The sequence below is a fragment of the Dasypus novemcinctus genome, chromosome 18, assembly GCF_030445035.2.
Source record: "Dasypus novemcinctus isolate mDasNov1 chromosome 18, mDasNov1.1.hap2, whole genome shotgun sequence".
NCBI lineage: Eukaryota > Metazoa > Chordata > Mammalia > Cingulata > Dasypodidae > Dasypus > Dasypus novemcinctus.
The window spans coordinates 34,518,797-34,531,093 of NC_080690.1; the positions used below are offsets into that span (position 1 = coordinate 34,518,797).

A 12,297-nucleotide genomic window follows, 5' to 3' on the forward strand; every position below is an offset into this window, starting at 1 on the left:
TCAGGCTGTAAAGCATAAGTTACTTCCCTCACCAAAGTCTGTTGCCATGTGTTGGAGCAAGATGGCTCCAAAAGTCTGGAAAGGTTCAGGCTTCCTGGGTTCCGCTCTTCCCGGGACTCATTTCTCTCTGGGCTCAGTGCCTCTGCTCTCTCTACAAGGCCAGCTGTCGAGTATCAGGCACACAGCTTGTCTCTCTTCCTGGGGTCTCTGCTGTGTCCAATTGAGCCTTCTCTCTTCATCATCTGCTTCTCTATGTGTTTACTTCCCAGGCTCCAGGATCAATACTCTACACTCCCTTTTCTGCAGTGTGTTTTCTCTGAGTCCTTACCCACCAGGGGGGTGGGGACTCTATGTCCTACTGATGTGGCCCAATCAAAGTCTCAATCATTATTTAATCAAGTAAAAGTGAAACCTCTGAATCTTAATATAATCTAATATGCCCAGAAGAACAAACCAGTTTACAAACATAATCCAATAGCTATTTTTGAAATTCATAAACTATATCAAACTGCTGCATGCAGTGAGTGTGTGGGATAAGAGATACATAGGTTTGCTTTCTGAAAAGTTGTTTAATTTTACCTTTACCAACAGTTAAGGCACATCAAACCCTCATCACTAGTAAGAACACATTCATTTTTATTTTATATTTTGTTCTCCTTTTTGAAGCTATTTGGCAACATCTGGTTATCCATGGCCAGCTTGGTGATCTTTATGCAGCTGCGTTATCTGTTTCACGAGGTACAACGTCGAATCCGTCGGCATAAGAACTATTTGCGTGTGGTTGGGAACATGGAAGCTAGGTAAGTAAGCACAAGTCATTGTTTCCCAAGTTTGCTTGTTTTAGCCTATTATTAATAACAAATTCCAGATCACGTCAGAAAGTGCTTTTGTCAACTCCTTGCAGAGTGGGAAGAGTAGATTCTGGAATCTCACTGTCTGGATCTGAATTCCCATTTAGCTACTTTGTGATTTTGGGCAATTTACTTAACGTGCCCGTTTCTTCATCTCTAAATAGGAATGACAGTAGAATCTTCTTCCTGGAACTCTTGGGAGGATTCAATGGTATAATGCATGGAGTATGCTTAAAATAGTACTAGGCATGTAGTTGGTACTCTTATTACGATGTTGTTTTTAATCATCATTATTAAAGGGAAGTTTTCTGGGGCTTCTTTATTTTTTTTGGTTGGGGCTTACTTATTCTTTACCCATATACCCACACCTGCACATACTCCTAACTTCATAGCAGGAGGTACTTAATTGGCCAACCTGAAGCTAAACTAAGTCTGAAAGTGAAAGATTATTAGGCACCTTACATGTGTCCAGGGGAACAGTTTGGATCTTTGGGGATATTATTCCTCTGCTTTGCCCAGGAATTTTCCCTGAAGTCATCGCTAATAGAACCCATTGTTAAGATAAAGTTATGTTTCTGTGTTTAAGTGTTTCAAGCTTTCATGGCCATGAAAAGAAAGCAAATGTAATATTTTTCATTGTTGGAATTTTTTACTGAATAAGATTTCTTTGTAACCACACTGTTAAAAGGTTGAAGTTTGTGAAGGTGGTACTAGGTATGTATGTGACAAAGATTCCTGCTGGACTCTTTTTGTATTTTACAGGTTTGCAATTGCAACTCCAGAGGAGCTGGCTGTCAATAACGATGACTGTGCCATCTGCTGGGACTCCATGCAGGCTGCAAGGAAACTGCCCTGTGGACATCTTTTCCACAAGTAGGAGCTTCGTGGACGGCCACATAAGACTGGCATTCTGTCTAGGGCATGTGGTGCTTTTTGTACCTGGACCCGATGCTAATCCTAGCAGAGAAGGTGGGGGATATTACCTTGGACAGGCCTTGGGGTGTTGCTGATGTTGAGTATGAAGGGAAGTTTCTGAGGTATCTTCCTTTATCCCTTCTCCTCTTCTCTATACCCTCCAGACTGTTCCCTACCCACAATTTGTCATCTTAGTATATGGGCATGTCAACTGTCTTCATATTCCTTCTCCATTTAAACTCTGAGGTATAGCACGTATGCCTGTAAGATTTAAGAGAGGTGGGAGATCCGTGCTTTCAAACAACTTATTACCTAATTGGAGAGAGAAAATGTGTATTTTTGTATTTTGCAAATGCCCAAAAGTAGCATAAAAACACACACCAGAGAAAAGGCTGCAATAAAGACTAGACCAGGAACACTAAATAGTCCAGAAGGACTGAATTGAGGATTACAAAATAGGTTCTGCTGTAAGCCTTCAAGTTTGGAATAGATCTGTGTATGGTATAGGCTCATCCTCCACCCAGGGAGTCCTTCTTGTCTCTCTATAGCAGTCTTCACTGCCTTACGTTATTTATGCCTAGACATCTCATGGGGGCTCTACCTGTTTCACCTAATTCATTCAGTTTATTCTGTTTAAGTTGATGGACCTGGAGATACCTTTTTTTTTTTTCCCAAATTCTACTCAATTTATTCATTTTTTAAAAAATATTACATTAAAAAAATATGAGGTCCCCATTCACCCCCACCGCCCCCACCCCACCACTCCCCCCACAGTAACACTCTCCCCATCATCATGACACATCCATTGCATCTGGTGAGTACGTCTCTGGCATCGCTGCACCCCATGGCCTGTGGTCCACACCATAGCCCACACTCTCCCACGTTCCATCCAGTGGGCCATGGGAGGACATACAATGTCTGGCAATTGTCCCTGGATGGAGATATCTTTTTACCTTTTGGATCTGTGGTCAGTTTTGTGTATTGAGAAACCTTTGATCTTTATATCTTTGGTCTTCATATCTTACCTTCTTTCCTTTATTTTATATTTTCAAATAGTTTTTCTTCTCCTTTTTAATATTAGAAGGCCTTTGGTGCTGGAGTCTTCTACAAATTTATCAAAAGATAATTATATGCCAGGTCCTGTGTTGGGTTCTGGGGATAAAATGAAAAAGACAGATATGGTCATTTGCTTTCATGGAGCTTTGCCATCTAATGGAGGAGACAGATAGGAATTAACCAGTCTATTTAGGAATGTGTAAGTATAATTTAAGTGAGAAAAGGAATATGGTTCTTGAGAGCTTGTAATAAAGGAACCTGCCTGGGAAGCGTATGTGGCTCAGGTGACTGGGTACCCGCCTACCACATGGGAAGTTCCTGGTTCGGATCCTGGTGCCTTCTAAAGAAGACAGTGGGCTAACGCGACAGGCAGGCGTGGTGAGCATAACAAGATGATGTAATAAGAGACGCGGGGAGGGAAAACACAATGAGAGACCCAACAGAGCAAGGAGCAGAAGTGGCTCAAGCAATTATGCACCTCCCTCCTCCATCAGAGGTCCTGGGTTTGGCTCCCGTTGCCTCCTAAAGAAATAAGGAAGACAAACAGACACAGCAAGTGAAAAAGAAGGGGGTGGGGAGAAATAAATGAATAAAATCTTAAAAAAAAAAAAAAGGAACCTGGAGGAAGTGACTCTTGAGATGAGTAATGAAGGGATGGGTCAGGTGAAATAGAGTTTGAGACAGTGGGAACATCTGATACAAAGGCTCCAAAGCAGGAAGAAATGGGGTGTGTTGAAGGAATTATAAGAGAACCTGTGTGACTAGAACTCAGTGTAAGATGGGGAGTGATGTCAGCTGAGGCAGGAGAAGCAAGAAGGCGTTAGATTCTGTGATGCTTAAAGGCCACTGAAGGAATGAGATTCCACTGAAGGTTTTCCAGTAGGGGTTGGTGATCAGATTTGCAGCTTGAAAAGATCCTTCTGGCTGCAGGGGGACTGGTTAGTAACTACTGCAGTGGTTTGTGTGTGTGTGTAGAGAGTAACTTGGACTACTGGTTGGCCATGGAGTTAGAGATAAGAGAACAGATTTGAGAGTGATGAAAAAGCATATGCTCCATTTGGGGAAGTGAGGAATATAAGAAGTGTCAGGGATTCTTTTACATATGTGACTTGTGTAACTGGATATGGCTGGGAAGACCAGAGAATGCACACACATTTCTCTAAAACTTTTCAGTATGTCCCTAAGGAGTTTGGGGACTAGTTGGGAAGAATAACTCAAGAAGTATATTTTAGCCCAGAAGAAATGTTTTGAAGCATATAATTGGATTAGTTTTAGAATTTAATTTTGAAACACTTTTTCACTTTTGGTTGAGTTAGCAACCATTGCTAGGACATCCTCTTGGTCCACTTTACTTTGTAACTTTAGTTAATAAAGTGGGAGCAAGATCATGTGATGATAATCTAAGGGCAAATTCATTTTAATTTATGATAAAGCTATGTAATTGGTTGTTATAGAAGATGCTTTGCAAGGTTTTAGAGTTCAATGGATATTTAATTACATTGAAGTGTCATGCTTAGAAGGAGGAGAAATTACTTATTCAGTAGAATATTATTGATACATGTATATAGAAAAATTTCTGTTTTCTCTAAAGTTTGGATTTCTTTCAGTTGTGGAAGTCTACTTTTTTTTTTTCCCCTTGAAGACAACTATAACTAGTTGCATTTACCCTGGAGTTTTGAAGCTATTATATTTAATATGGGACATTTTTGTGGTTGATGAAATATTAGATTTGTATATGAAAATTGTGTCACATTGTACCATTATTGGAGGCAAAGATTCTTAATTACTTCTACAGTCCCACTTTAGGCTGATTTTGCTAGCAGTGTGATTTAAATGGTGTTTTATTAAGGAGAAGTGGATTTTTAAAAATATTATTTATTTGACTAATATGTAAATAATCACAAACAGGAGCTTTTAGGTACTTTATTATTTTAAAATGTGATAGAGTGGTATGTACACACACATGTAGATTACATTATTCATGAGCATTGCTATTACCAACTCTTAAAGCACAGAGATTATAAGAAGTAACTTCATCTTGGCCTCTGGGCAAGTTTTGTTACTTAAGTGCCATTAGGTTGCTAGGAAGATCATTACATTATAGTGAGATTCTCTTGCATAACTTTATTTGTGCATGCAATCCCAGAAAATTACCAACAAAAGAAAAGGACCAATGTACACAGAAGAAATGGACATTTTTTATTCAGTGCTTCCTGGAGATCATAGAAGAAAGATAGTATTGTAGAGTGGGAAAGGTCACTCGATCCAACCCTTTCTTGGTTTTAGTGGAGAGGACTAATCCTGGGAGGCTGAAAGACATGCCTGTGGCGTTGGGACCAGATTTCACATCTTCTACTTCTAGTATCCTTCCCTTTTCCTGAGTGTCTACCATAATTAGGGCATAGTAGTCTTCTGATAGAGAGCAAAAGAAGCTTTTAGCTACATTGGAAAAATAGAATACAAATAGGAGAGGGTCAGGGAAGTTGAGGTGGTGAATGCAAGGGGAATGTTATAATGGTAAGCCAGGTCCTGAGGAGGAAAGTAAGGACTATGGAGGGTGTGCCTGATAGGAAAATGGTATTATCAGGGGGTAGGGGATGTTGGTGAGTGTGGGTCCCAAAGAAGTGAGCTGAAAGGAGAGAGGCATTAGTGAGTGAGAGTTTGCACGTCAAGACTTTGAAGACAAGACCAAGGTTATGACCATGTTGCAGGTAGCTAAAGTGGAGTAAAAGAAAAGGTCATTAGAGCATAGGACTCAAGTATATGAGTATGATGCTACTGCTGATTCAGCCCCATGGGTTTTGAAGTATCCCAATAGGATTGGAAAGGAATATGGTGAACCACGCAGTGAAGTCTTACTGAAGAAGTGGTCATGACTAGGAGCTTAGTAGATGAGTACATATGTTAAAGTATGAATGGTCACAGCGGAACACCCTAGACATATATTAGAGTGAAGTGGGCAAAGAGGTATTGTCAACTAGCTTATGTTCATTGTTTTTCCTCAACATTTAAATTTCACTGGTGAGTAATAGAAACACATTTGAATCATTGAGTACATCTGGTAAATTTTGCTGGAACATGATAAGGAACAGTTGACCATGTTAATATATCTTATTTTGGACTTTTTGGTAGCTCCTGTCTTCGTTCCTGGCTAGAACAAGACACCTCTTGCCCAACATGCAGAATGTCTCTAAATATTGCTGACAATAATCGTGTCAGGGAAGACCATCAAGGAGAGAACTTGGATGAGAATTTGGTTCCTGTGGCAGCAGCTGAAGGCAGACCTCGCTTAAACCAACACAATCACTTCTTCCACTTTGATGGTTAGTTGATTTCAGCCTCCAGACTATACCTGGAGGAGTCTTTCCAGCTAAGAGGGTGCTGTTTAATTATAAATTGCCTTGTACAGGCCAGTTAATATTATATTTCAATTTTAACTGAAAATTTTCTTTAAATATAAATAGATGACACTGAGGAGTTTTCTCTGCCAGGCACTTTGGTAAATCCTGTGTGAATATGGGTGGGGGTGAGGGCAGGGGAGTTGGTAATAGTAAAATTGAGTCAACTGTGCCTTCAAGGAAGCATGCTTGGTCAGTTTAAAAGTAAACCTTTGCCAATAATTTACTGCATTAATGTAGTACTTTAGCCTATATTGAAGGACCATTGAGTAGCTTTTCCAGTGAATACCAGAAAGCAGAATCAGAGTTGGAACCCCATTTGTTTGACCATTAAAAAGGTGTGTTCTGCCTTCCAGCAGTGTTGAAAGGAATTTTAATAAAAACCACACTTGAGATTCTAAGGCCAAGGGCAGTATATAAGGGCCTGATTGATCATTCTTCCTTAATTCAAACAATATTAAGCTGTTGTTGGATTTCATGAATTCCAATACCATTAAATACTGTGAATTCATATTTCTAATTACTGCTGTGAGCCAGGCATCACTGGACTTTTGTTTGAGGGAGTGCTATTCAAATCTCTGGTTTAAGTTCTGAAAGGTGAAGGAGGGTGGTAGTGGTGACGTGTTGGTGAAATTCCTGAAAGAAAGGACCAAGGAGATTAGAGTTAAGTCTCTGGAGAGTTGATGAGGGGCTGCTTGACTGGCTGAACCAGGGCTGTGGGAGGGGCTGGATTGGTGGCATCTCCCAGGTAAGACTTCTGAAAGATACTAACAGATCTTGGAGATGGAGCCTATCTAAGTAATCCATTATTTTATGAATCGTTATTGCTCAAAACTTAGTCAAAGCCTTTCTCATTTCTTACTATTAAGCATAATTTTTAAAAAATTGAAAAACACATTTTGTTAGGAGAGACCTCTGAGGTGGTCATTTAGCTTGTTTTTATCATCCTGACCTTAGTGTTTATTTCTTGGCCAAGTACCCCAACAGCAGAAGCAGCATACTTGGTGCCATTAGCCCATAAGCCTGTGTCAGTTTTCTTTGAAAAGAATTTCAAATAAGAAATCCAAGGCCTTTAAATCAGATTACTAAGGAGAAAATATTTCCTGAAAGTAATTGTGAAAATGGGTATCTCCAACTAAGTAGTAACTTGTTTTATATGAAAGAGAGGAGCAATAACACATCAAAAACCTGTTGTAGCTGCTTTTGAGCCATGGAAACCTTCCTTGTATTCTTGGCTGAGAGCCTAGATAGAGGGATTGTGAGGCTGGAGGGCAGCTAGGCAGCAGGACAGCCTAGTGGTGAAGTGTTCCAGAACTTTGATTGCTGGCTTCAAACCCTGGCCACTATTGTAACTGACTGTGTGACCTTGGGAAAGTTACTTCTGATTGCTTCAGGGGCCAAAGAACAAGGGGAGGAGAGTCATACCTCTGAGAAGAGTGAAACAGGTATAAAATTAGGAGGTACTGTGTAGGTTTCCAGTGAGGATTAAATCAGCTAATCTATGTGAAACACTCGGCACAAGGCGGGGCGTAAAGTAAGCCCTCAGCGTATGTTAGCTGATAATATAGGGTAGCCTGCTTTAGGGTAGATGGCACTTTAAGAGTCAGGTTTCAAACTTGGTTCTGGATTCTCATTTGTTTTAGGGTCCCGGATTGCTAGTTGGCTGCCGAGCTTCTCAGTCGAAGTGATGCACACCACCAACATTCTTGGCATCACTCAGGCGAGCAACTCCCAGCTTAATGCAATGGTAAGGACGTCGGATTACTTCAAGATGATCGGTAATTAAGAGGGAAAGAAAAGCCAACAGATGTATACAGTGTGTATGACCTTGTTGGTCTGTTTGTTCATTGGGACCACTTCAATTCCTGTGTTTTAAAATTTGAAACCAGTTTGGGAGCTGGCTTTCTTCCTTTTTAAAAAATTGAATATTTAATGCATTTATGGGCATACTAGAAATGCAGTAAACATTAGAATTGTATAATATACATTAGACATTTATGTAAAAGATGTTTTATTTTTTGACGAAGTTTCTTCAGGTTTCCCCGTCTCTTCTGTCTTCCTCAGAGCAAGAAACAGTAATTATTACTTATAGATAAGCTGCCCCCATTGTGTTGAATTTATTTTATCCTTGTGTTTCAAGTCATTACCATCTCCTAAAACTCTACCCTTCATTTCACTGCACAGTCTCATAGTACTGTTTCACAGTGAAATTATACTCCATTCAAATTAGAAGAGCCCAAAGAAGTTAGAGCGAGCAGCAGTCATATTTATGTGAATGAATGTTAGAGGCCCAAGTATTTCTAAGGACTGATTTAGTAATAAAGAATGTCTTACTGGTGCAAATTTTCAATTTATTCATATTATTGAAACTGCAATAATAGAAATGAAAGCTATGTCAATGAAAAAGAAAGGCAGGAGTGAGGTCATTAACTATAACTAAATACATATTAAATACAATTACCATGTATTTAGTGATGAGTATCAGGTAAATATCTATCCTGGAGTCCTGGTCTCTGAGAAAAAGGTCAGAGACAATTACAAGGAAGACAATTAGAGTCCATTTTAAAAACAATGAAATCCTTTGAGAAAATCACTGTAGACTTTCTTTTTATCAGTGATTTTTCTTGGTTCTTTTGTTGGTAATCCATTTATATGTGTACCTTTAGAGTTTACTTTGTCTTTATTTATACCCTTGGATTCTTGTTTAGCTTTTTTGGGTCATATATGGCTAACAAAAAGGGAAATCAAAGGGTATATGTATGGCTCCAGGAATTTTTTGTAGATCTAGAGCAGAACTGGAATGAAGAGATTAGATAAGGAGTCTGGGCTTGAGCTGATAAACCATGACTATGAAGCCCAAATGGAAATGTCCACTCTTCCAGAAGGAGGGATGTGGCTGCTGCTGGCTTTTTATTTGTGTGGCAGATAATCTAACCTTTTCTGAGTGTACTACAGGGTTCACTCTCTCTGGGTCTCACCTTGATTTAGGCCAAAATATTTTGGGGAAATTATTCATTGGAGTGAATAATGCACCTTTTATTAAAAATTATATTAAGACTATAAAATGTGTTTTTATCCCTTTTCCTTCCCCCCTCCTCCCACCAAATACATGTAAGAACCTCAAGATATTGAGGCATTCTGTTGACTCAAACATGTTGCTCGTATACTTCAAGACTTGGTATTTTTCCAAAGCCTTGTCATGTGGTGTATGTTTTTATTTACATTGTTAGAGAAACATGTTTTACCATTGCTGAAATCTAGTGCTCATTGTGATAGTACGTACAAGTCTTCAGATACGAACAACTTTTGTCCTGCTTGGAGTAGGGCCTCTGACTGACCTGGGTAATTCTGGCCAGTATTCATTCATTCATTCATTAATCTTAATTCATTTATTCTATAAATTGGTCCTGAAAGGCTCTTCCTATGGTAGCACGGTGCTGGGAATAGCAGCCACAATGTAAATGTGATAGACACAAGTCCTGCCCTCAAGAAGTATAAATTCTAGTTGAGGAGACAGTTTATAAACACAGACAAATAAGGTAATTGCAGATGGTGATGAGTGCTGTGAAGGCTACTAAGGCAGACAGTGTACTAGAGAGTGGGTGGCTGTAGGCTGTTTCAGAGGACGCATCCAGAGCAGTTCTGTCGGAGGCACTGATATTTAAATTTAGACCTGAGGACAAGATAGAGGCAAATCTGTGAGAAGAGCTGCCAGGCAGTGGAAATAGTAGGTATAGAGGCCACGGGGAAACAATGTGCTAGATGCTGAGAGAGGTCATTGTGGCTGGAGCCTAGCAAGCAGGGGACTGAGATTGTAGTTTAAGTTGAGATTGCAGAGCTAGATCACACAGGCACTTGAAAGCCACTCTCAAAGTTTAGATTTATACTTAAAGTACTAGAAGGCCGTTCAAGGCTTTTGTTTTGTTTTGTTTTTTAGGGTACTGCCGGGACATTTAATGGATAATGATTATGGTGTCTGGGATGAGATTGAATTATAGAGGGCCAAAAATGAAAGTGGTGAGACTGGTTAGGAGGTGTTGTGATATTCCAGGCAAAAGAAAATGGTGGCTTATAGGAAGGTATTGATAATAAAGATGAAAAGAAATGGGGAGATTTAAGACACTTTTGTAAGATGAACTGCCAGAACTTGTTGCTTTGATTTGGATATGGGGGTAGTAGGGTAAAGGAAGTGAGGAAAGAAAGTTAAGTTGGGTTTGGATTTAAGCAGCTAGGTAGATGGTGGTGCCATGCACTGATAGGCAAGACTAGGAAGGAAGAGGATTGGGGACAGGGACTCAGCAGTTCTGTTTGGCTGAATAAGTTTGGGTGTGTGTGAGACACCCAAGTAGAGATGTTACGGAAGCAGTTCTGAATGTCTTGAGTCTGGATCTCCATGAAGACGTAAAGCTGAAGATGGACATTTGAGTGCATGAAACAATAGACATATTTAAAGCGGGGGATTGGATTAGCTCATCTAAGGAGAGAATGTAGGTTGCAAAGAGAAAAAGTCTCAGGACTGAACTTGGGGTTACTCCAACATCTGGTAGAAAGAGCATGCTGTGGCTGGAGAATGAGGGAAACTGGGAGACAGGAGTGGCCAGTTCACAGGAGTGATTGCAGTAGGGGAAGAGTCAACCACGTGAGAATTCTTATATGTGAGGCCAGAGAAGTCAGTGTTAGATTTGGCAGATTGGAGGCCATTGAGCGAGTCCCTGGAGAAGAACAAGCAATATCTGTGGTGTGAGAGGATGAATACCAGATTTTGGCAGATTGAGGAATGAATGGAAGCTGAATAAATAGATAGTATCTGGAAATATGTTATATAAAGGGAGTGACTAAGTGGAGGTGGTAGCTTGGGAGGTAAGTAGTATCAAGTGGAGTTTTTGTTTTAAAATTTTTTGAACCAGCCATTTATTTATATGTTTAAAAAATTAGAGCTAAACAGCAAAGTCATACATACTTGTACCCCTTGCCCCTACCCTCTGCCCTAACAACTTTGATTAGTTTCTTTTGTATTATGTTCTTCCAGAACATTTAAATGCAGATATAAGTAAATGCCAGGACATGAGATTCTTATTCTTTACCCTATAGGTCTTTTTATTTTTATTTTTATTTTTATTTTTTTTTAAAGATTTATTTATTTATTTAATTTCCCCCCCTCCCCTGGTTGTCTGTTCTTGGTGTCTATTTGCTGCGTCTTGTTTCTTTGTCTGCTTTTGTTTCTTTGTCCGCTTCTGTTGTCGTCAGCGGCACAGGAAGTGTGGGTGGCGCCATTCCTGGGCAGGCTGCACTTTCTTTTCACGCTGGGCGGCTTTCCTCACGGGCGCACTCCTTGCGTGTGGGGCTCCCCCACGCGGGGGACACCCTTGCGTGGCACGGCACTCCTTGCGCGCATCAGCGCTGCGCATGGCCAGCTCCACACGGGTCAAGGAGGCCCGGGGTTTGAACCGCGGACCTCCCATATGGTAGACGGACGCCCTAACCACTGGGCCAAAGTCCGTTTCCCATATAGGTCTTTTTAATTTTATTATTTTAACAAACTTTTTGTTTTGGAGTAATTTTAGATTTATGGAAAAGTTTCAAAGATACTACAGAGAGTTCCTGTCTACCCGACACCTGGATTCCCCTTGTATTCACATCTTACATTACCATCCCCTCGAGTCTTTTTAAAAAGATAGGTTCTCTAGCTCTTTCGGTATATGAATAGGAGTGACCACTAGAGGGGGGAGATTGGTGGTAGAGAAGAAACGAAAGAGTTAACTGAAAGATGGAGGGTCGCTTAGGAGCCTGTGCCTGAGAGGCATTGCCTTTATTAGTTGAAGAGATGGGTGCTACAGAAATTTGGTTTAAAAAGAAGGCAAGGCCTCCTGCTGACTCCTGCTTTCTCAGTGTGTTACTCTGAGGGGTCATCTGCAGAGTGAAGAGTGACCTTAGAATGCAAACAGATAGCTGGAGTGTGGGAGCTTGACTCAGCTACTGATGGGCAACTCTGTGAGGTGCTGCGTAGATAATTTGAGGTCAGGCAACTGCTAAAACTCTGCAGGTTCTTAAAACAAACAAAATTCATGGCATGTCGC

The 12,297-nt window shown here is 40.4% G+C and overlaps 1 protein-coding gene across 1 annotated transcript in view; it reads left to right on the forward strand.

The window, feature by feature from the left end:
* Window positions 1-12,297, forward strand: part of AMFR (autocrine motility factor receptor) — a 54,552-nt gene that overhangs the window by 32,000 nt on the left and 10,255 nt on the right. Inside the window, exons 7-10 of the mRNA XM_058279996.1 lie at window positions 667-800; window positions 1,614-1,724; window positions 5,955-6,145; window positions 7,864-7,967. Coding sequence (XP_058135979.1) covers window positions 667-800; window positions 1,614-1,724; window positions 5,955-6,145; window positions 7,864-7,967 — 540 coding nt within the window. The remainder of the gene's footprint in view (window positions 1-666; window positions 801-1,613; window positions 1,725-5,954; window positions 6,146-7,863; window positions 7,968-12,297) is intronic.